This window comes from Coffea arabica, chromosome 6e (assembly GCF_036785885.1).
Source record: "Coffea arabica cultivar ET-39 chromosome 6e, Coffea Arabica ET-39 HiFi, whole genome shotgun sequence".
Classification (NCBI taxonomy): domain Eukaryota; kingdom Viridiplantae; phylum Streptophyta; class Magnoliopsida; order Gentianales; family Rubiaceae; genus Coffea; species Coffea arabica.
The window spans coordinates 39719247-39745287 of record NC_092321.1 but is presented as its reverse complement, the minus strand read 5'-3'; the positions used below and the strand labels follow the sequence as shown (position 1 = coordinate 39745287).

The following is a 26041-nucleotide window of genomic DNA, read 5'->3' as shown; positions in this document are numbered from 1 at the left end:
CTTCGACTCAAATGGTATTTCAAGTGTAATTGTTTCAAAGTTTCAAAGGTTTAAGAGCGAGCATGAATTTTTCAGAATTTGATAAGTATCGTGAATACTACTTAAGCGAATTGCATTTACTTGATTTTCTTGAAGCAAAACTCCTATGTTTCGAACAATGTTTTTAAACTCGGACCGGTCAGTGAACCAGAGAGGTGGCCGGTTCGCGGTTCGACCGGTCCGACCGGTCCAACCGGCCGGTTCAAAGGTTCACTGTTTTTTTTTTTTTTTTTTTTTTTTTTTTTTTTTTTTTAGTGTTAAGTACTAAGCAGGTTTCATTCTATACTTGAACTTTACCAACATAACTTAATTTAAGTTATGATAATAATAAATTTTCTAAAAGTTATACATAAAACATGGAATGATAAATATAATTAAAATATCATAATTCACCATAAGTTTTCATAAATTCATTATAAACATAAATAGATACAATCCAAATGTTCACCAATTATCACAAATAAAAACACAAAAAATAAATAAATTAAATATTAAAATTCTTTTACAACCCTTAAAAAAATCCATAAAAGAGTTCAAGTTAAGACAAACTATTTGAATAGCAAACTTTTATCAGTGACATGATAAGCAACCACACCACCTTCACAATTTCATCAACTTAAGCTGAAAAAGTTAAAATTTTATTATAAAAATATAAATCTAATTGCTCAAACTAAAAAAAACTAAAAATTTTTGAAAAACAAATATACAGTTAAACACATAAAAAATTAATTGCTACTAAACATTACTAATTAACATGTTATATTAAATTCAATGATCCTATACCATTAATTATTTTAAATTCAATTATCAATAGCTTCGATTATGTGCCAACTACCATATTTTTGACCAGCCCAATGTTATCATTTGTAATTCCTACCCAATTCCTACACGGATGTGCACTACTTTTGCAAAAATTTCATCCTTAATTAATCGAATAAAAATAAAACAAAAATGAGGGAAACATATGAAATTTGAGGGGAAAAAGAAGAAAATGCAAAAAATCAACTAAAGATAATAATATAGAAAAAAAAACCTTGAAAAGAAAAAAATTAAACTTACTAAGATGTTGGAAAACAAGAAAAGTTGAAATTTTCAACTTGTTTACAATTTGCTAAAGATAATAACCTGATAATAATGGTGAAGACTTGAGAAAATCTTGTTGTGGATATTTGGGTTAAAAATGGTTAAGAAGAAAAAATTGAAAAAAAATAAGAGAAGAACTTGATGTTTTAATATATTTTTTAGTCAAGTAGAATTCTCAACAAACTTAACTACAGTCTAGCGGTGAGATTGTCATATCCAAACTTGGAGACCTAGGTTCGAATCTTAGCTACACCATTCTTGATATTTTGTTGAAGAATTTAAAAAATCGCCGGTTCACGGTTCTTAACGGTTCGCACGGTTCGTCCGGTTAGTCCGAGTTTCAACGGTTCTCCATGAACTTCCGGCTTTAGCATTAGACCGGACCGGTGACATGGCCGGTTCACGGTCCAACCGGTCGAACCGGCCGGTCCGGTCCGGTTCTGAAAACATTGGTTTCGAACTCTAAAGAGTTTTACATTCACAAATTATATTTTATCGTAGATTTGGACTCCAACCAAGAAGTTGGACCTGAACGTGACTTTTGAGAGGTACTAGACCTTTGGTGAGTGCTTCCAAATACCTGATTGAACTAGACACTTGTCTTCAGTACTTGACCAATGTGATTTAATGATATGTCATTTATTTGATCGGGCAAGAGTGTACTTTATCGCACTTGCCCTAATATGAGATATACTGTTTATTGTTGCCATGAATTTGATATATTTGTGTATATGGTGCGCACTTCCTGGAAATCCAGAAACCCTGTGGCGAGTTACTCGAGTCGAGCCGGCAAGGGGCTGGTCGATTGGGTAACGAATCTTGGGTCTTTTGTTTTGTCGAGTGGAGTGATATCTCCTCGACTAATCGGTATACTCGAGTATTACCACCAGTGTTTATTGAGGATTTTGGGCCCAATAGGGGGCTTGGATGGTGGACGGAGAGTAGTTTAAGTGGTGCTCTACTGGATTGGTTACTTACTTGAAAGTTGACGGAGTGTCAACTATTACTTGATCAAGCTCTGGTGATGCAATGGGAAGTTGGCTCCTGAGAGCCATCCGTATCCTTATACCTTGGAATGATTAGTACTTATCGTGTTATTGTGTCGTTTTAAAAGAAAAAACTTTACACTCGCTCATTTTGAGATTTGCTACTTGAAGTGTTATTGCCCACTTTTATGAATTTTTCATGCTCATTACTTTGCTATATTGACACTTGTACTTGTAAACAATGGTCGATTTGCTATTTGGAACCTCACTGGGCTTTTAGCTCATTCCACGTCATTTATTTTCCTTACAGGGGGTACAAGCGAGGCGTGAGACGTGTACAGACTAGCGTAGTCTAGTTGTTTTGAAGTTTGAATTTGTACTCATGCTAGTACCCGACTAGGGTTGATTGTACTCGAATTGTAATCACTTTGAAGTATTTTGGTGTGTAGAAGCTTTGTATCTGGATTTGAGCATCAATGTATATATTAAGTTGAAGTGGATGTGTTATTTATTTTCTATGAATGTACGTTATTTTGTTGAGCTATGAGTGAGTGAGTCCTGGCGAGAGTTGGGCAGGCGGTCCGCCGAACCCTTTGGTTCGCCTTAGGGGAAGGTAGGGCTCACAGCATCTATCCCATATTTTGCTAAAACAAGAAAGAAAATGGAAGTTTTAGACTTTTTACCTTTCAAAATACTTGAAGAAAGTGAAGAACCAAGCTCTTTCTCTCCAAACAACTCCACAACAATCTTCCTTAGCTCCTTGGTGCTAGTTTAATCGGTTTAGTTTTGTGGTTTCAACTCAAACAAGGCAAGATTCAAGGTTGGAGTTGAAGGTTTTCTCTCTTGTTTTTCTCTCAAAATTTTCAGCCACCATAAGCAAGAAATGAAGCAAATTTGGTCCAAGGGAAAGATAAGGAGAAAGAAAGGTGTTTTAGTCAAACAACCCTTGGATTTTTGACACTTGGCAAGGCCAAGTTTTCTCTCTTTTTTTTTCTTTTCTTTCCTTTTCCTTAGTCAACAAAGATGGCTGGATTAAGGGGTAATTTAGGGAGGATTAGGTGAAATAAAAACAAGAGGATTAGGGTAAGAAAGTATCGGTCAAGTGGTGTACTCAACCGGTAGCAAACGGTGCACGTCGGTTCAAGCCGATTTGCCTTAACTCTCGCGTACTTGTGTTTTAACTTATAATTAACTAACTTATTAATAGCACTTCTAATCACACACTTCCTCTTATTTAAAACTCGTTCTTAACCATCTAATTTAGTACACACATCTCACCAATTAATCACATTATCAAAATACGCAAAAATACACCAAAAACCCTAGTATGCACCATTCCTTTAGAAAACTCATAGCTTGAGTTATAATTATCAAAAATTCATACAACTTGGCTTGTTAAAAACTAGACTTCAAATACTAATAATTTTTAGAAGACACCTTTGTACAATTCAGACCACAAGTCAGTCAAATTTCAACCTAAATTTGCTGCTTCATCCAGTCAAAAGACAGAACAGGTATGCAAATTCAGTCAACTTTGAAAAATCATAGATATTCATAGGAATTGAGAAAAATTATGAAATTTACACGGTTGATAGCAATCTGAATCCAGTTTCAAACGCAACAAACGGAACTCAATTCCGGCTTTTCTACACCAAGATATAACAGATTTCCTAAGACTGTCCAAGGGTTCCTGCGGAAAATTTTCAGCAGCACTTCCCTTTGTTTTCTTTACTTTTCCATCCAAATTCAACACCAAATTTCATCTCAATGCAACCTCAATCACAATCACAAGTCATAGGCCATCTATACATTTATTTAAGGCCACAAAACCATCCAAATGTAGCACATGTATAGCTCAAACACCAACCACAACTTAAACCATGAAATTTTCCAAGTAAACTACCAAAAACAAGCTCTAAATCTACTCATATGCAAGTGATAAGAGAGAATATGGTTTCTTGATGTAGCTACCTTGAAACCCTATGAAGATATGGCAACCAAATGCTTCCTTCTCCAAAATCTTTCCGCCAAAACCCTTAATCCTCCCTAAATGTCAACTTCTGTGAAGTGATTTGCAAGATTACGGTGAAATCTCAAGAGTCAAGCAAGGAATGGAGGTTGAAGTGGAAGCTTTCTTTCTTTTTTTTCTCTCTCAAGGAGGTTCGGCCATGGAGGGAAGAAAATGGAAGAGTTTTTGGTCAAAATTTGTTTTCATTCAAGAGGTAAGAAAGTCTTTGGTCAAGGTCAAAGATCCAAGAGTTTGGTGACAAATGTTTAGCCAATATTAATCCTCATCTTGTTGTCTTCCAATCACTAATTGTCTTGCTAACCTCTAATTATCCCTTAACACCTTATAAAATAATATCCATTTATGCAAAACTTCACCTAGTCATCAAAATGTTATCGCACTTACCGCACTAGCAGGTCACTTCAAACTTAACATGTACGAACTTATACAAAGAAAATAATTTAAAAGCTTGACTCACTTATACAAATATCGAGAAAATTAAGGTAATAATTTAAAGTAAAGAAAATGCATTCAAAAAAATAAATAAAATACAACCAAGTTTTTCGGGTTCTCACAGCATCCCTATCCTATACAATATTTTTGGTCAAGATCTTTTCATGCATTTTCATTCCATTAGGTGGTAAATTACTAGCCCTAATGTTAGGTGAAGTTGATTTTCCTTTGTCCTTCCTTAAGGACACAACATGCTCCAAGTTTTTATAGGTTATCAGTATTTTTTGTTATCCTAGATGAATGAAATGTAAGGATAGTATTCTATAAGCAAGGTAGGCTAAAACTTGCTTACTATAGTGTCAAATTTGATTGTAATTGTACAACAATCATTTTTTACAACTGCACTTCTTGCATTCATTTGTTTGTTTATTTTTTTTTTCTATAAACGAAATGGAATCTAATCATGAGATGTTTGACAAATCAATTAAATCCAACTTAATGTTAACAAGCAGCAACATATTTTCCATTTATCCTTGGAAGTTGACTTTAAAAGTAACAAATAGCATTTGTACCTAGAACATTTCATTTTTTGTTGTTAGTTCACATGTCAATTACAGAGACCTGTATCAGTTTTGCAAATATCCAAAGCATCATTGTGTTCCCAATGGATATAATCAAATGTACTCATTACAATACATTAGACTAGAAGTTTTACAAATTTGGCAAATGACGGGGAAAGAAGAGAGGGGTAGCTGCCATTATTTTACTACTTTTCTAGATATACAGATATGTATTTCATATTGCTCTATTTTTTTTTTTTTAAGTGTACATTGGATAGGTTGAAGATTACATCTCAGAATGGTGCAAAGAGAGGAACGACAGCATCTCAGAATGGTGTACTATTTTGTGTGACTCGAGGTATGGCATAGTTTAAAATTGTCACTTGTTGGGACAAATCCAACATCATCTTCATTGTTGCAATTCTATTCTTATTGTTAAAGCTTTTATAATAGGGCAAAAACCGCGGTGGTCCTCCAATTTTCAACTTTGCACACTTTTAGTCCTCCAACTAATAATTGCACAAATGTAGTCCTCGAATTAAAAAAAGAGTATATTTCTAGTCCATCCATCCAATTTCGCTGTTAAGATGGACGGGAGAGACATCACGGACTACTCTCATAACATTTGTTGGGGGCACTATGGTACAAAAAACAACAAAGTCCTTCGAAACAACACGATCCCTCGAAAGCTTCAAAGTTCGGACTGTTAGTGGAACTCCTTCTCCCAGAGAAACCTAAATTACTCCTTGCAGTGACGAGATTTGTAGCAGAGAAAAAGACGATCGGGTTTGAAGTCTGCCGAGAGGAATGGTGGAATGGAAAATCAGGAGAAGGGGTGTCTACTTCGACCCCCAGTTAGTATACGGTAAGTGCACTTAAACTGTACAAAGTTCTACAAAAATGGTACAACAATTGATGGTTCTTTGTGTTACAGTGATGGCTAAGTAAATAGGAAGTTTTATTTTGGTTGTAGGGTTGAATGTGAGGGTGTTTTGTCTCAAATATGGGAGGAAAGTGGTCCCATATTGGGTTCACTGTCTCTGTCTATAAATAAGCACCAGTGGTCCTGAAGCATATTTTTTTAAATTACTGGGCCATGACTACTTTGTCTTGTTGAGCTAGCCTAATTATTTAATTTCTATTGTTGATTAGTTTAGTATATATTATTTTAATTGTGCCTATTGACCTAGGTTTGGGATTAAGCCATTAAGGTCTTTTATATACAAAATTAATGAGTTAATTAATTAGTTACCAAATTAATGATTACTCGTAATTGTTAATGTAGATGCAAGATCTGAATGGTTTACTATAAGAATGCATCACGGGGGAAAGATTCGTTGGGAAAGTTACATAAGTTATGTTGGTGGTGATGTGGACGATGTAGAATTATGTGATTGTGAACAGATGTCAATTCATGAACTGAATCAAATGGTAGAGGAGCTAGGTCATATTCAGGAAACCATAATGTATTACTATCTTGAACCAACTAAAGATCTTAACAGTGGGTTTAAGGGAATTGTGTACAGATGCTGATGTAAACAAATTTTGCAACTTGGCTTATGAATATAAAGTGATGGAGGTTTACTGTAACCACTTAACAATTGAAGAAATTGATCAAGTTTTGATGGAGGCTGCTGGTAGGGGTTATTCAGTAGAGCCATAAAAAATGAGGTGTGCTAATCGAAGAACTAGATGATGAAGGTAGGGTGGTTACGGAACCTTGTTTACAAATGGTACATAGTGGAGTAGGGGCATCACAGTCAACTTGGCAAACTGTTGATAATGACACTGGGCAGACTTTAGCACAACCATTAAGGGACAATGGAGGTCATGTTGGAAATCCAAGGAATAAACCGGGCACTACACATGAGGGGCCTGGAACTACAGATGAGGGCATTACACATGAGGGGCTTGGAACTATGGACTTCAGCACAACCATTAAGGGACAATGGAGGTCATGTTGAAAATCCAAGGAATGAACAGGGCACTACACATGAGGGGCCTAGAACTATACATGAGGGCACTACACATGATGGTGAAGTTGCATCTGAATCAGATGCTGAAGTAGAGAGGTTTCCTTGGGATAATGATTATTGTGGAGATGAACAACTTCTTTATAACCTCATTAGAGAAGGAAACCAGCAGCAACTGGATACAAGAGGTGAACAACAACATGATACATCTAAGAGGTCTTCGCAGGCTAGAAACAAGCATCAGCAGTCTAAAAACCAAGTAGGAGCTGAGCAACAACCCCAACAGCCCTCTGTTCAGTAGAAAACCAACAATAAGCAACCACAGCAGCCAAAAAAGGGGAAGAAACAAGTGAGGAGAAAAAGAGAGAAACCTGTAGATGAAGGTCCTAAGAGGCAGACATATGCATTGGATGAAGACTATGTACCGGATCACTTAAGCAGTGATTACAGTTCATCAGACGAAGATGAGAACCAGTTTGAAGGCAGATACAAGAGATTTGTATGGGATAAATTCATGATAGACCCCAAGTTTAAATTGGGGATGAAATTTGAGTCAAGGCAACAATTCAAGACAGCAGTGACCGAATATGGTATCAAGGCAGGTAAACCAGTCTGGACATGTAAAAATGATACCAAAAGGGTGGGGGCTGTTTGTAGAGACCCGTGTCTTTGGTTTGTCTTTGCATCAATTGAGAGGGCACTTGGTACATCAGATTTGGTGGTAAAGACAATGCATGATGTGCATGAGAATTGCAATCATGCTTGGAAGAATAAAAACATGACTTCTACGTGGCTATCCAATAAGTATATGGAGAGAATCAGGTCTAACACAAAGATGCCCGTTAGGGAGCTTAGGCAAACTGTTCATGAGGATTATGAGGTTGAGATTTCTAAATGGGTGGCTAGAAAAGCAAGAGCCAAGGCTATACAGCTTATTAAGGGGTCTGCAGAGGCACAATACAAGAAGATTTGGGAATATTGCAATGAGATAAAGAAGACACATGAGGGAAGTACTATGGAGGTCATGTTTACCCCATTCAAACTGCCTACAGGTAATCCAAGATTCATGCGACTATACTACCGCCTTGGGGCACTTAACCAAGGCTTTAAGAATGGTTGTAGGCCTATTATAGGCTTAGATGGATGCCACCTGAAAGGCACTTATCTAGAACAATTACTTACTGCTCTTGGAGTGGACCCTAACAATGGTTATTGGCCAATTGCATAGGCAGTTGTGGAGAAAGAACCCACAGAACAATGGAAATGGTTTCTGAAGCTGTTGAGTGAGGATTTGGAAATAGAAAACTAATACCACTACACTTTTATCTCTGACCAATAAAAGGTTATGCACTATATCGTTGTAATCTGGTTTCTATCGTCAAGTTAGGTGTTTACTTTTCTATTTATATTGCAAGGACTGGATAGAGCATTAGCTGAGGTGCTTTCAAACTATGAGCACCGATATTGTGTGCTAGAAATTTTAAGAAAAAGCATCCAGGAGAGGCGTTGAAGGAGAGATTTTGGAATATTGCATGCTGTACTACACCTGAGCACTTCAATAAGGCAATGTCAAACCTGGAGACGTATGACAAGGATGTGACGCCCCCACTTCTCCCTAAAGCAAACCAAAGTGTATCCGCGGGACGCCTGCCCAACTCTCGCCAAGACTCAGTACAATTCCAGTTCAAGCTTATTACCAATAATAACTAATAAGACAAGATGAAGTAAGAAAGAGAACTCGCTTCCATACATAAAATATTCAATCTTACATCACAAGTTCAAAATACATCCACTTTCCAAAATATACAACTTCCCAAAAGATGTCTAGACAAAACATTTCAAAATTCTAGCCAAAAGAGCCATCAAGTAGGCTTTTCCATAATCCCCTTCCAGTTCAGCTCCTGTTAAGGAAAACAAATCTAATGGGGTGAGCGGATGCTCGTGAGGCCAAGAAAATATGTAAAACACATAGTTCAAGTAACAACAGCATTTAAGCAAGAATTAAAGCTATAACATTCAAGTAATTCACAAATTTTCAATTAAACACATTCAATGAGGATACAGGAGCTAAGTTCCACTTGCTTCGCCAAGCCTCAATCGAATACCTTCTCACGATGACACTCCGTCAACCTGGTCGGCTTTTAAGTCCATAGAATTCCACTTAACGTCAATTCCGTCCACCATACACCGCATCGGGCCCAAACATCAATAAAAGGCACTACTACGCGAGTAGGCCAAGCAAGATCTCTCAATAGATCAACCTTACAGTTATCTCATGGTTCACCAAGCTCCTCGACCAAGCCCTTGCTGGCTCGAGTCGCAAGGTCGGCCAATTGAGATTTGGGCGTCCCCACAGTTCAGTTATAAGTCAAGGAGATTCACTCCAATGACTTGCAAGCAGTTCAGTTACAATTCAGTTGCAAGAAGTTCAATTCAGTTGTTCAATCAGTTAAAAGAGAACGAGTGCGATAAAGTACACACTCGACTCAACAATCATAAACCATTCAGTTCATAAGAAGCAATTCACATAATTGCAACAAATCATGCACTTGACACTCACCAATCAAAATAGGGAGTAAGTGCTCAAACAACTTTTAGGTGTCCGCTTCGAGTTCCTCTTGAAGGTTCCCTTGAGCGCCTGAGCAAATAATAATTGACTATCATACACTATTACTTATAAACCCCTTGTTAACAAGAAAGATTGTATACTTGTACAATACTAAGAAAATATCATGAAAGAGAGCCTTAATTACTCGTAAATCGAGGCTCAAAAAAGGGGTTTAATAACACAAGGAAAACTAATTTCCTTCATGAAATCAAGTTTAAAATGGTCAATCAATCTTAAAGGATAGGGAAGAGTTTTCCAAAAACTCATTTCCCATCGAGTCGGAAAATTTCAGTTTTGCACGTCAAACTTGGAAAAATCAGAACTTGCACTCAATAGGTCCAAAATTGGAAAACTTTATACCATTGGAATCTTGGTTCAAAGTACTAATCTAGAAACTTTTCCAAGATTCTAAATGGAACACATTCAAATTTCAGCTCAAAGTGGCTGACTTGAGCATACAAGACAGTTTCGATCATGTTTTTCGGCAAACTTTGGAAATTCGGCAAAATTCACAAAAAGTGAAATAGCCTCTAAAATTTGTAACACAAAAAGAATTTCAATCAAAGTTTCAAACAAACAAACAGAATTGAAAGTGAACTTTGGGACATCATTTGGGTATCAAAATGGTTTTAGAATGACACCAAATTTGGTATAATTAAACTCCCATATGAGGGCTATTCCTCTATCAAATTTCATGTAAAAAATCGTACGGAAAGGTAGTTAACAAAATTACCAAAGTTCAAGAAATTTCCAAGACAAATCTGTCTTCTTGTTTTCTTTCCTTTTTCAAACACTTTGCACCATGAAACCAGTCCCATTTTGATTCATTTGTGAAACCAAGATCCATGAAACATTTCATAAGCAATTGATAGTTGGTTGACATCAAAATTTCAAAATAAAACATCTCACAAACAACTAAACCAGTCGTCCAGCCAAAAAAAGGGTTTTCTAGTTTTGTCGCAGTTTGGAAATTGGACCATATCTCACTCAATACAATTTGGAATTGTGAATGGTTGGTGGCGTAGAAAACTAGAATCATAAGGCTAGATTTCATCAGAACAAATTGTTCTCAAAATCAATTCATAAGTGAGAGAAAATAGAGCCACAAAATTCAGCATCTACCTTTCTCTCGGATAGGCCATCAGAACAGGGCAGTAACTTTGCCGACTCACTACGGCTCACTCATTTAGAACTAGAAAGTGCATTTTATACCATTGTAAAGCTACAAATGTCTAGTTTCAAATGCCATAAACAGCACTTCATTTTGACATCTATATAAAGAGATATGTTCGATCAAAGGGATACTGTTCAAGCTGCCAGAACACATTTTCCAGGTTTCTTCACATTTCGAAATTTCAAGTTTTACTCAACCAATTCAAATGATTTTTGGTAGAAACTTTCTGCACACCATATACAACATATATACATCAGTTTTATAGTCATTTGAGAATCAAAATTTCGAAACAAAGGCACGGTAAAAACAGGACAGATTTCGGCTAGCATCCATGCGCAATTTTTCCTTCATCTTTCCTTTATTTTCTATCCATAATCAACTCATCTAAACACATAACAACCACAATCAAGCATTTACACCTCAAGCCCGCTACCTAGAGGTCACCACAAGACCGCTAGGCTAACATTTAAGAGCAAGAAAAATAAATTCCTCAAGTCCTCTAGCCTAATCCATGTGTAGGGTTCAAACCCTTGCAATTGAAGCTCCAACTTTGAAGAAAAATGGAAAGATTAGAGGAGATAATGGATACCTCTTGAGCTCTTGAAAAACCAGAAATTTATCACTACAAAAGCTCCAAGAAAATCGCAAGATGGAGCCTTTCACCAAGCTAGAGTTGCTCTCCAAGTGATATGTAAGTTGTGTGAAAAATTTGAGGTGAAATGGTAGCAAGAATTGGAGTGAAATTTGGTGAGCCTTCTTCCTTCTTCCCTTGAGAGTTTCGGCCCGCTATGGAGATGAGGAGAGAGAGTGTGGCTGATGAATGAAGCTTCTTGGGGAAGCTTGAGTGATTTGTGGTTAAAATTTGAGCAAAAGTCAACTATGAATAGTACTCGCGCGCGAGGGTTTCGTATCCGTTTTCTTTCAGGTTTGTTTCACTTGTGCACTAAACCTCCAATATAATTTCTTTAACACTATAATTATTCATTTTTAGTAGTCTAGAATAAATTTCTTAAATCTCCATTGGGTCGTTTTGACGCGAAAAACGCGAACTTCCGATTCGCGTGCGATAAAACGAAACTTAAAAGAAATTCTCGCAACGATAATATAAGAACTAATATTATGGTAAATAATCATAAAAATAACTATTTTAGAAATAAAAACATGAGTCCTCACAAAGGAAGCACACAACTGAGTGAAAAAGGCACCTCATCCTCGGCATTAGTGCAAGGCATTTTTCCCAACTCATACCAAATGTGATATGCTGGTCAATAACCTTTGTGAATCTTTCAATATTCATATCCTTGAAGCTAGAGATCAACCTATAATTTCACTACTGGAGACTATCAGAGAGTATATTATGGATAGGATTCAACAAAGAAAGGCAGCCATGGAGAAATATAAAGGTCCTATTGGACCATTGCCCACCGAAATTGTTGATGAGAGGGTGAAGCGTTCAACTCACTGGAATCCTATTTGGAATGCTGCTGTTGGTTATCAATTGAAGGGCCCTAAAGGAGACCAATATGCTATAGACCTAATAAAAAGGCATTGCACATGCAAATTGTGGGCCGTAAGTGGAATTCCTTGCTGTCATGCAATAGCAGCAATTCATAGGAATAATGGAAATCCTTATAACGAAGTTGAAGGTTGCTACAGTACAGATCTATTTTTGAAGATATATTGTAATGTCCTCCAACCAATTAGTGGTAAAATTCTATGGCCCCCATTCACCATGCCTATATTGGACCCACCACTCACTGTTGCTCAACCTGGGAGGCCAAGAAAGGCTCAAATGAGAGACATCACAGAAGGAAAAAATCATGGTAGAAAACTGAGAAGGAGAATTGTTATACATTGCAGAAAGTGTGAGAAAGCAGGTCACATGCAGCTACATACTGAAAAGAAGGGTCTACTCAATCTAATCAAGTAGAAGAGGGTACTGATATTGGTGTACATACTCCACAGGGTGCAAAAAATCCTAAAAGTCCAAAGTCCTCTACGAGGCCATCTAAAAGGCAGACTATAAGTGTATAGAAATTGTGGTATACATGAAAAGGCAGATTAAAATCTTACTTTTTGCTATTTGCTGCCATTGACAGGTTAGAAAGGACCAGCAAAGGAAGAAAAAAAGAAATGTGCAGTGACAATCTCCTCAAGTACACGAGGCATTTGAGCATCAACATTCGGGATTTGAATCGGAACACCAACATGAGCATCAGAATGAGACACATCAACAACAAGTGGATCAGCAAGACCACCAATCATCATTCCAGCATGGCGCTAATCTTCAAGAACAGCAGGCCTCTTGTAGCACTCCCTTAACACAGAAACTACCTCCTAAGAGGTAGAAGCAGAAAAATTCAATAAACTAGCCTTTAACGAATGCTGATAAAGGATTTATCAATCTGAACTATGCATATTTGGGCAAGCAACCTCCCTTCACTATTGGGAATTGGAAGGGAAAATGGAGTGGCAGGGGTAGAGGAAGAGCTGGTAGACGAAGGGGAACTGGAGGTACAAGAGGATAGACAGCAGCTTAATCCAACAACACCCACTGTTTTGCAAACCTAGTAGTACTTTATTGTTGGATCTCTTTTGACTGGGAAATGTCTTTTGTCTTTTGTAATAGACAGCTTTTGACCAAGTAATGGTTTTGTCCAACTGCTTAGCTTTTTCTGTATAAGTGGATTAGTTTTTTGTCTACTAATTGTTAAATGGTCAAGCTTGACTATTGTTTTGACTGCTATGTTGGATGGTATCCACTTGTAAATGAATATAATAGCGCATTTTGTTTTGTTTTGTTTTATTCTGGTTTCTACTATTATTTTTAGCATTCATTCAATTTCAATTGGATGGTACAATTTTGTTGGATGGTACCCACTGTTTTATCTTGTAAAGCTATGTTGGATGGTACCCACTGCTTTATTCTATTTTGTCTACTAATTGTTAAATGAATGCCGTCTTCATGTGTGGCTGCCAACCTGCCATTACAATTTCACAGCTACACCAGTTCAGATCAAACTTCATTCTATTACTTCCATTCTTCCAAAAGCATAGAGTACAATTCAACTGCATATTCGTTAGCCTAGCTAACACTACAAAAGGCCAATATACAATGTGGCAGGATTACAACACAATTTTTACATTATCTTAAAATCATATTACTCCACAGTATCTTGATAGATACAATTTTCACATGAACACAATTTTCATAGAGCTTCTTCAATTTGCAGCATTCCAGAAGTCCATCTTCCATCTCGAGGCCAAACCACCATTAATAAGAATAAAACCCAAGAGAGTACCAGTAGTCTTACAAGCCACTTCCTAATATGCTTTTGCCTCGCCAATTCGTGTTCCATGTCCTTCACTTTCACCTTCAACTTTGCAACTTTTGACTCCAATTTGGTCAGTACAGTTTGCAATTCATCCCTTTGTTGCTCAGTTGCATTCACCCTTCTTAGAAGACCAGGTATCACCTCAATTGACCGACGACACATTTCCCCATCGATCCAATCCTAAAACTCGCAACCCCTATCTGTGCATACTGCATACCTCCTGCCAGGATTCCGAGATGTCCACGAAGTCACCATCTTTGTCGATTTACCACAGGCGCACACAGGGAGAGTTGAAGTGTTCAATCTCCTCATTTTCAGCTCAATTGAAACCAAAAATCTACTGCTACCACTCCTACAAGCTTCAGATGGAGTGAAAATAGAGAAGAAGGAGATTTTTAAGGTAAGTCCCTCTGCTATGCTGACGAGATTGCCCCCACAAATGTTATGAGAGTAGTCCGTGATGTCTCTCCCGTCCATCTTAATAGCAAAATTGGACGGATGAACTAGAAATATACACTTTTTTTAATTCGAAGACTACATTTGTGCAATTATTAGTTGGAGGACTAAAAATGTGCAAAGTTGAAAGTTGGAGGACCACCGCGGTTTTTTGCCCTTTATAATAAGATAGGGATTTTTTTGGGTCGGCAGAACTTGCACATGAGGTTCCTCTATACCATCAAGAAAGCAAGAAGCTCTCTCCTAGTTGGAAATAGTACGACCTCTCATCCCCCCTCCCCTTCTCCCTGTCATTTTTTTTTTGCAAGCTGTTTCAAGATCAAATTAGGCTTGTTGTAGTTGAGTAGTTTGTTTGATGATTGTACATTCTTTTGAGTTGTGTCTTTGTTTGGTGCTGAGGTGCCAGTTTACTATCTAGGACTTACTTCTAATTTTTTTAAGTGTTAAAAATTTTCCATGATTCTCTAAATATCTCTCTGTTATTTGGTGGAGAAAATGCGACATAGGTTGTCATTTTATAAGTAGGATTTGTTTTGCAACCTTAGCACATTATTAGGCTATAGTGTTCCCTGTCACTGTTTGGTAGACTATATTATATACTTGTCAAAAAAAGATAATCTAATCTGTTTAAATTCCCTCATTAGCCTTTTTGATGCACATTTTATGGAGGTTTTCTCATTTTTAGTTCTGGATTCATGAAGATTGGCCACCACAAGCAATCATTTTGAAATACTTGATGATGATCTCTTGCTCTCATGTCAAGTAAAGATTTCTCGATGTTTTATACTTCTACTCATTCCAGACATACAAACATTGAGATCTCAAGACAGCACTTAATTATACTAATAAGTTGCAGTGATTCAATTGTTTTTCTAATGTCCTTATTTTTGGTTCGTTTGGCGATTCTTCCCCTGAATCTTCTTATATCATTTCTGTTGTTTGTTTAGTTGCAGGATGCTCCCTTGAGTAAAGACTTGTGTGATGAGTTTCATGTTGATGCCTGGAGTGTTCAGTTACAATTCTTGATAAATTGTTATTTTTCTTTTTCTTTATTTTTATCCATTTTACTAATTAATTTGTGATTGACAAGCTAGCCTTGCTTTCCAGTTTCTACTGAATTATACAACTGCTCCAAAAATTCTTTCTTTTTTACTCAATAAAAAGTTCTTGTCTTTTTTCCTTCTTTTATAGTTTGTTTTTCTTCTTGCCAAGGATTCCTTTTTTTTTTCCTTTTACAAATGGTTTTTCTCTCGTCTCTTGTGTGGTGGTTCTTTTGGGGTGTTTTCCTACCTGCATTGGTTAAGTTGTTTTCCAATTTTGAATTTCTTTTGGCTTTTCTTTTGTGCCTCAAGTGGTTGAGTTGTTTTTCCAGTTTTGAAGTTCTTATCTTGTGCTTGGGCTATTTGATGGGATTTTCTAATATCAGCACCATAGCTCTTCTGGAGCAAACTTAACTTGTTTCCATCATTAGTAATGTCTCTCATTGTAATATTCACACCGTCCTTTGCAAACTTCCACTCCGTAATAATTTTTCCAATCTCAGTATACAATTGATGAAGCCCCGTCGAATGAGGCTTCCTATCCTTCAAAGGACTCATGAGCAACATATTTGTTTCATCTCTCATTAAAAGTGCTTTTTTAGGAGTTGAATGCCCTATACTCGAACTCCTCCTCTTTCCACCATTATCAAACTTGACATGAACACCGTTATCATGAATCCCAGGGCTAAAATTCTTTAACCACCTGAAACACCCTGAATCACCCTTAACCCACCCAATGAACTTTTTTTCATACACTTTCAATTTATTGTCTTCCATGGCCATTAATCCATACATATTTTTACACAGGCAGTCCTGAAACATAGTGAGAAAAGCATATTTCTTGCTTGCTAAATACATGATAAGTCATATTTTCTTTTTTCTTATAGGACATTTCAGCTACTGTTTTTGATTCAATCGACTTCCAGGATGGCATGACAATTAAATTATATCATGGCATTCGCAGCTGGGAAATAAACATTAAGGATAAATGTTTTCAAGAAGGGTGAAGTTCATATTGTATTAACAATCTGATTCGTGAGAATAACATGCTTTTCTTGTGAAACAAATGGACATTTGAGCTATGCCTCTATGCCTTTCTGTGCTTCATAGTCAAATATTTTGATGACATGGACGCTCTCTTTCACTATGCTACCAAGCACTAAACTGGTTGCTTAAGCCTCAAGGTAATAGCTTCGACTTGAAACATGTGACGACCCCACCACCTCCTAAGGCATACTCTAGGGTTTAACAAACCGTCTGCTCAACTCTCGTCAAGACTCACTCGCTAATATTAACTTGAGAGATAATATTAACTCCAAACTAAGCATGAAACTCCTCAATCAAATATTGCAAACCATCTAGCTCTCCAAAACATCCATACTTATGTGTATAACTAGATGGATCTAAATACAAATAATTCAGTCAATTCATTAAGTACAAATAGGATAGTAATTACTTAAAGCGAAGACTGCAACTCTCGAACTCACTAATCTTCAGATTCACGATTCCAACCCCTGTCTTGAAAACAAACTAAAGGAATAAGCAAACCCCAATAAGGTTCTAAGAAAACATGCAATCAAATTGGCAAGATAACAATCACATACATCAAAATCTTAAAGCAAAAAAAGTAAACTACAAGCAAAGTCATTAACAGTTCACATATTCAAATAAACAATTTAACACAGTAAGAAAAGGATATGGGTACTGATACAGCTTTAGAAGTGGCTTCGCCAGATTCCCGACATAGCACTTATTCCCGTTCAGTATTCAAGGATAGATTCATGAACTGATACAGCTTTAGAGATGGCTCCCATCAAGTTCTAGTCGTAGCACTTATTCCCATTCAGTATTTCACTTATAGCCAGTTCAGTAGCAGCGTTTTTCGAGTCCCCATGGTTCGTCAATCGCCTCGACCAAACCCTTGTTGTCTCGATTTGACTAACTAGCTAATGGGGTTTGGGATCCCAAGTACGAGTATAGTCGATGAAATAACATCTCCAACCGACTTTCAAGGTATGCACATGTATATCAGTTCACTTGTAAACAGAATAACAAGAGCTCAGCCAAGTTAGGTCGAGTGCGATAAATACACACTCGCCTTTGCAGTTTCAAGATATCTAGTAATTTCAAGTAACAAGTCACATTTCGATTAACAAGTCACATGAAACATCAGTCAAGTAAATTACATGGTCAAAACATGCAGTTGGAACACTCACCGACTTAGCGCAATCTTTATACTTCAATTACAGGTTCGCCTCCTAGGCCCTTCTTGAACCCTGCGATCATATATAGTAGAGCATGCACAAAAGTAATAAGGCATCAAATTTTCATCAAAACCCAAGGTAAAAAGCGACTAAACCTAAGTTCTTAAACCGCCACTCAAGTTGTCAAATTTCCAGCAAGTATAACTCGTATTGTCCTTCAAAATTCACACGGTTTTCTTGTTCAAATCAAGTGGAAAACCACGTACATGATAGGTCAATGATTCAAGCATATTATGGAACAAAAACATGTCGATTATAGTTAAGATTTTTACTAAAATGGGACAAGGCTCTTGGCAAGAAAACTAAAACTACAGCTTTAGGGTTTCCTCCAAAAATCTATTTTTTTCTAACTTTTTAACTCTACACATACCTCATGCATGTTTAGCTAAAAGAGATAAATGATACATGAAATGAGTTCTGACCAAAACTAGTAAAAATTTTGGAGTTAAAGCTACAAACTCTAGGCTCTAATCCAATGGCCCTTAAGAGTCAATCATAAACAGAAATTTCAGCAAGGTTCCCTCAACACCACCATTTATCTCACTTGAATTTCAAGCAAAACATTCCTTGTATGACATGAAAAGAGGGATAGAAAGTATATTATGTACATGGAGACAAAATCCAGTAAAGTATTTTGCAAGAAAAGAACCAAAATTGCAGCTTTATCCACTCGGATTCAACCGCAAAGTTTCATCTAAAACAGGTTACATGCATGCTGATTTCTAATCAAAATCTTAACTTTCTTTCATGGTTCAAGCATAAATCCTGCAATATATCATAGCGTGACTATATGGCATAAATCTCTTTGAAAAACTTCAAAAAAAAATGGAAGTTACAAGCTGGAAAACACAGCTCACACCATACGGTTTAGGCAAGAAAATTTCCAGCAACTTAACCCCAAGTTCCTCCATCTAACTTCCAACTTTCAACCTTAACTTCATGACTAAAATACAATAGATCATAATGAACATTTCATGAGGTGTATGGTACCTATTCTTGGCAAGATGATACGAACTCGACCCAACAAGAACCTGTCTTGAAGAACCAAGTTGATCAGGCAGCGGAAGGATCTATCTTGACCAGGTTATGGAACAATAGCTACCTTACTAGACCTAAAGAGAACCCGTCTCTAGAAACCTAGTGGATTGGTTATTGGTTTGAAAGAACAAGATGATGTGATCATCTTGCCTTGAACATCACAAGTATCCAAGCTAAATATTTGATACAGTTCAAGAAGAAATTCAAGTTCCATCAAGGAACTCCATAAAAGGAGACAACTCAGTTTTATTAATTTATCTCTGAAAAGGTTGTCTTGCAATGGAATAGAAAAGGCCTATTTATAGCTAAAAACTAAACCACTAAGACTAATCCAATTTGGATAAGGATTTAGTCACTTATTTAGTCACTAAGACTAATCCAATTTGGATACTGTGACAGCCCCGCCTCCCCCTAAGGCGTACCAAAGGGTTCGGCGGACTGCCTGCCCAGCTCTCGTCGGGACTCAGTCGTTCACGTCAATCCTCAATCGAAACTAGAATAAACCCACAAGACTAAACATAACAACGATCCAAAACTTAAAGCAAAACTTATATACATTGCTATCTAAAAGGGAGTACAAACATCGAGTATACAAAGGTTCTCAATTCACCATACATCCAGTCCGTGCCGAGCACTAGGGCGAGAACCATTACAAAACCAAAGAAACCAGTCTAGGCTAGACTCTACCGAGCTCTCGTCCTTGCTCGCCGTCCCCTGTTAAGGAAAACAAAACTAAAGGAATGAGTTAAAAGCTCAGTGAGGTTCCGAACACATAGGCAACAAGAAGTTCAATGCATTCATTACATATAACCAATAATTCAAGGTACAAATACAAAATAAAGCGATAAACACATTCATTAAAAGGATACGGGCTCACAGGGAGCTATATATTCGTTCGTTCTCCTGTCATTCCCCTTATTCCTCCAGTCAATTAAATAAAATGCATTTTTGGTAAATAAAACCCTCGTTCGTTCTTTCGTTTCGTTCACCCCCTCCTGGAAATTGGCCAGGCTCCACCAGACTACAAGGTAATACTCGAGTATACCAAATTCACCCAGGGTTACCATATCGCCCGACCGAGTCCGCTTCTGGCTCGAGTCGATCGGTAACGAAGGGCACGGCCCAGTTCAGCCAAAAGGCTTACATCATGCGCAACTAATGTAGCAATCATTAAATCATTGAAAATTTCACGTTTCATTTAGGTCGAACGCGGTAAAGTACACGCTCGCCTAGAAAACTCGTTTTGGAAATCCTTGAAAGCACTTAACACATTATCAAATAAGAACACAAGTCATGAAGTCAAGAAAAATATAGCAAACAAGGAACACTCACCTATTTACGCAAAACAACGTGCAAATATCCTTCCGGATATTACCTCAGTCACCGAGAAAACTTAAGATTAAACGAGAGAGAATATTACAGTTCATCGAGCAAACAAGTAAGTGAAATCAAAGAAAAACCGGCAAATGATAAGTAAAACGTATAAAGACGCCTTTATAGTGAAAAGGGGATATTTGGATCGGAGGACGGAAATAACTAGGGTTATAAAATGTCCGGCGGAAAACACTTGGACCAAAGACAACTCGAACTCCAACGAGATAGGCTAAAAATATTATTTTCGGGATTGTTTATGTGGTTCAAAATCATCTCATATTCAAGTAGATATTATAGACTAAATATCTTAATGAAATTCATGTAAAAGGGAGGACAAAATACCCAAGAAAACCCTAAACCACTCCTTTTTATTTGGGTAAGAGTAAGTAAACATTTGGAGTTTCCAATTGAAGAAGGATCATGTTTTAAGATGGAAAACGGTCATAGTATTTGCCAAACGAAAATATACAAATTCAAATAGAAACTTAACCCTCGAGCGAAAATTTGGGTAGCACGCCCTTTGTATTTACCTATTTTTCCAGCCATTTATGGCTTCATTGTTTTCCTCAATCAATCCTAAAGTCACACACAATATCATCTCATTTCAATAGCCATTCCATAGGCTCAAAGTCATATAAGTACAAAAATCAAGCTAACAACATGTGCGGAAATGAAGTTTAACAAAACACAGATTTGACGGGTTTTGCGTAACGGACATATCCGAAACTACGCTTATCGGATTGGGATGTAATTTATACCGTTTCAAAGCTAAGAAGAGGGCTACAATTTTGATGAAGACCACTTAGTCCAAATTCCAGTGTAACCTAGTCAAATTCCCAATTCCCAGAACCAAGTTCCAACGAATCGGCTAATTAACTGTACTACCTTTAAATGGCCATATCGTAGGTTACCAAAGTCCGTTTAAGGCGTTCTTCAAGGCGTTGAAAAGCTAAGACAAAGACCTACAACTTTCATGAAGACCACTCAGTCCAGTTCTCACCCTAACTAGGTCAAATTTACCAAAACAACTCCAGATTTTCCAGTTCGAAATTTACTGCGGAAATCAACTAGCAGTCCTGCTTTATTCACTCATATCTCAACACACACAACTCCAATTCAGGTAATTCCAAAGCCATTTGAAATATAAGATACAAGGCTATAATTCTTAAGAAGACATCATCAACCAATTCGGTAATATTCCTGGTCAAACTAACCACTTACAGAGGCTGATTTTCATTTTCGGACAGAAACAGGGCAGCAGGGGTATTTCGGTCTTTTCACAGGCTACGTTGCTCCGATTGAGCTGAAATTTTGTAGGCAACTATAAAACATCATTCTCTACAACTGTTATGTTTTAAACCAAGGCTAATTCGGCCTCTAACTAGGAGAAACAGTACCGGGCAGAATGGGGTAAAAAATGAAACCCTAAACTGGAATTCATGCATTCAAGTGCTAATCTTCCACAAAACAACATCTAAAACAACTAAAAACCACTAATAAGCAATTAATTGAAGTAAAGAGGATGTTCTTGGCAAAATACCTTATCTCCCTAAGAAAGATGGTAGCTTAGGCTTTGTCCTCCAAACATCCTTCCATTCAAGTTCCTAATCTTCCTTAACTAGCACTTTATATGGAGTAATTTGTGAAGTTAGTGGCTAGAACTCAAGATCCAAGCAAGGATTGAAGTTGGAATTGAAGTTTTCTTTTCTCCTTTTCTAGCTAGAAGATTCGGCCAAGAGAGCATAAGAAATGGGAAAGTTTTGGTCAAAATTAGCTTTAAGAAGGAAACAAATATCTTGGTCAAAAGTCCACCCTCGAATAGAAACGTGACATGTGGCACCCTTTATATTTAAGCTTATCTTCTTGTCTCTCCATACTAATTAATCTAGCAAACCTCTAATTATCTCCTAGCATCTTGTAAATTAATCCCATAACACAAAACTTAAGCTAGTTGTCCGAATAATACGCACTTAACGCACTAGCGGGTCCCACGTCAATACTACACTTCAAATTTAACGTACACTAACTTATATCAAGAAAATGATTTGAAAACTATATTCACTTACTTATAAAAATGTATAGAAAATTAATATATTGAAGAAAAGTATAAATTTATAGACAAGGAAATAAAATAATGTCTAGAAAACATATAAAAATTTTTCAGGTTCTCACAGATAAGGATTTAGTTACTTATTTCCCTAACTACTTTTAAATTGCTCAAATAACTCACATAGCTGGCCATATTTATTCATAATAATAACTAGCTAACCAACTAAACAAAAAAAAATCAAACAAAACAAAAGAAACCAAAAACATGAAAATCAAACAGCTAGCGCTCCATCCCCTCCACGACTTCATGTATTCCAATAGAGTCTTGAACATCATGGATTGGATTGAAAAAACTCTCAGGCAACTTGGCGCGAGATAGTGATGGTTCCACTGCTCGTATCATTCCCCTCCTCTTGAAAGCGATTCGTCCTCGAATCGAGATTTGGCCAAAAGAAACATACACGTGTAGCAATAATAGAGAACTTTCAGTATTGCAAAGGGAGATGGAATTGGTAATGGAAATAAACTGAAATTTTTTTCCCCACACAATTAAGGATTAGAAATAATAGTTTTGATGGACTCCCAAAGATGCTAGGAATTCAACAGCAAAGGAAAGTTGTGCACAATGGGGAAAGGAAAATCACGAACTTACTAATTCTAAGTAAACTAGGAATTGGAAACCCTAAGGACTCTTCTACCACTTAACCACGGATGGATACCAAAAATGAAAAGCAAACACAACAAAATACAATCTAAAATTTTTTTTTTTTAATTTGGATGAATAGTAACATGGATGAACAGTAATTCGGATGAATAGTAATGCTACAGTAGCGATAACAATAACGCTACAGTACCCCCTGTGAACACTATCCGCAAATTTTTTTTTTTTTTTTGGCTTTTGACGACTCGACACAAGGTTACGACTTCACTTGGAAGAAATTTAATTGAGAGTTAAACCCTCGAAAAACCTGTTTTCAAGAACCTAATCACACCAAGAAATTTCAACCTCGATCAATCAAGGGGATAGGTTAGACTCAAGCAATAAAATCAAGAAAACAAGAATAAAATTTTTTTGTTTCTTTTTTTAAATAAAAAGGCGGCTAGGGTTTAGGTAGAAAAACAAATAGGAAAAATAAGAAAAGAAAAAGGATATTAACCTGGGTCAAGAGCCGAAACTCTGATTCTAAATGAGACGAACTCGATCCAACAAGAACCTGTCTTGAAGAACCAAGTTGATCAGGCAGCGGAAGGATCTATCTTGACCAAGTTATGGAATAATAGCTACCTTGCTAGACCTAAAGAGAACCCGTCTCTAGAAACATAGTGGATTGGTTATTGGCTTGAAAGAACAAGATGATGTGGTCATCTTGCCTTGAACACCACAAGTATCCAAGCTAAATACTTGATATAGTTCAAGAAGAAACTCAAGTTCTATCAAGGAACTCCATAAAAGGAGACAACTCACTTTTATTAATTTATGTCTCAAAAGGTTGTCTTACAATGGAATAGAAAAGGCTTATTTATAGTTAAAAACTAAATCACTAAGACTGATTCAATTTGGATAAGGATTTTGTCACTTATTTCCCTAACTACTTTTAAATGGCTCAAATAGCTGGCCATATTTATTCATAATAATAACTAACTAACCAACTAAACAAGAAAAATCAAACAAAACAAAAGAAACCAAAAACATGAAAATCAAATAGCTAGCGGTCCATCTCCTCCATGACTTCATGTATTCCAATAGAACTGATGTGTGCACGGACCTTAGCCCAAGTAATGATCCAGTTCGAGTTCCATTGGGCCCAGTCATACGTGCACGGGCCAAGCGCTTCAAGGAGTCCCTTCAAGCTCTTGTGTGAAATGTTCAAGACCAACAAGGAATCCATTGGGATATTGAAGGCTTGGAAGGTGATAATCAAGCTGTCTACATGATGATCCAAGCCCATGAAGAGAGCCCATGAAGGGTTGATCGACTAGGCCCTAGGCCTTAGTATTAGGTTCAATTGTTTAGAGTTGGATTAGATTAGTTTATTTGAGTCATGGGCCGGCCCACCTTGTCCAAGGAGTGGCCGACCTTCCTTATCTAGTTTCTTAGGGTTTCATTAGCCCCTTAGCCTATATAAAGGCTCACTTTGTACGGTTAACGGGTACACAATTTTCATAATAAAATTCTGATTTGTTTCTCTTCAATTATTGAGAGCATTCGATCCTTTACTTGCTTTTGGCAAGGGTTCTTGAGCAATCTCGCGAAGGTCCTTGATTATTCTACCGACCTATCTATTAGAGTAATCACCTCTGTTGGAGTCGTCATTCTACTACCCTTCAACCAATTCGTGTCGTCCGTTTTGGTTTTAGGTCCCGCAATCCAAGCGTTGGACAACCTCGCTAGATCCTTGGGCAAGCGTGCTACATGTCTCGAAACGAGTTGATCGAGAGGCGTATCAGTTGGCTTCAGAGCTTAGGTGGAGGTATCTTTCGTTATATCTTTGTTTCTCGTAGTTGTGTCGTAGGGTTTTTTTTTGTGTTTTGTCCGCTGCATTGTTAAAAAAAAAATTCTGTCCGCATTGGTTTCGTCCTTTGTCGCATCAATTTTGAGTCGTTTGTTTCAAATCTATCCGTAGTAGTTTGTTGCATCAAGTGCTAGTCGTTTGTGTATCCATTGTGCGTGCTTGTTGATCATCCAAATTCCAGTCCGTTAGCATCTCTTGTGTGCGTCAAATCTGGCCGCGACTTGTTTGTGGCAGTGAGTCGTTAGTTGTCTTCAAATTCTGTCCATAATCTTGTGTCTTGTTTCGTGCCAAACTGACTTGAGTAGTTGAGCGACGCTTGGGCAGCAAGAAGGTCGGACCTTGGGCGGCTAGGGTTTTCCTTGCAGCTAGGGTTTCTCATTGCGCTAGGGTTTTCTTCGTCCAAACCTGTCCAAGTTCTTGTGAGTTATCCTAGTTGTTTGTTCTTAATTTTCTAAACTGATTTTTGGTAAAACTAGTTGGCGTTTGTGAATCTTGAGAGAATCTACAAGATTTTAAGGGTTTCTTAAAAGTCTTGAAGTTCTTGAAACTTGGAAGTTCTTGTAAGAACTTGTGGTTCTTGATCGTTGATTGTGGGAAGATAGAGGGCTGACTAGATTTTGATCTTGACCCATTCGACCAAGTGTTTGTGGCGTTTGTTAAGTCAAAAAAAAAACAGAAACAAAAAAAAAAAGAAAAGAGAATCCGATTGGCAAGATACAAAGAAAACAAGAGAGGAAAGTGAATTTTATTGCCCAAAACCGTCTCTTACATCTTGCTTCCAATCCAAAACAGAAAATTAAGCAAAGGAAAAAGAAAAGTACTCAAAAGTTTTGACCTACTTCTTCTTGAGGTTCTTGATCACCTTGTGTCTTGGAAACTTGTACCACCTTTCGAATAATCTGATCACCTTGCGTCTTGGAAACTTGTACCACCCTTCGAATAAACATCTTTTTATACTCTTTTACAGTGGTGAAGGGCTTCCTTGGTTTGGGAGTAAAATTCTTGGGAAATTCTTGAGTAGCCCGTTGGGAGGAAGCTTGATGCATCTTCTTGAGACGCCATCTTCTTGCCTTGACCAATAGTCGAAT

At 37.2% G+C, this 26041-nt stretch overlaps 1 protein-coding gene across 1 annotated transcript; it reads left to right on the top strand.

Annotated features, from left to right (window-relative positions):
* Positions 1 to 12142: 12142 nt before the first annotated feature.
* Positions 12143 to 12814, top strand: LOC140009882 (uncharacterized). The gene has a single exon (XM_072056217.1). It carries the CDS (start codon positions 12143 to 12145, stop codon positions 12812 to 12814), a length of 672 nt encoding a protein of 223 aa, XP_071912318.1.
* The last annotated feature ends 13227 nt before the right edge of the window (positions 12815 to 26041 follow it).

Coding starts and splice junctions, on each gene's coding strand:
- LOC140009882 (XM_072056217.1), top strand. CDS start 12,143: ATGCTGGTCAATAACCTTTGTGAATCTTTCAATATTCATATCCTTGAA.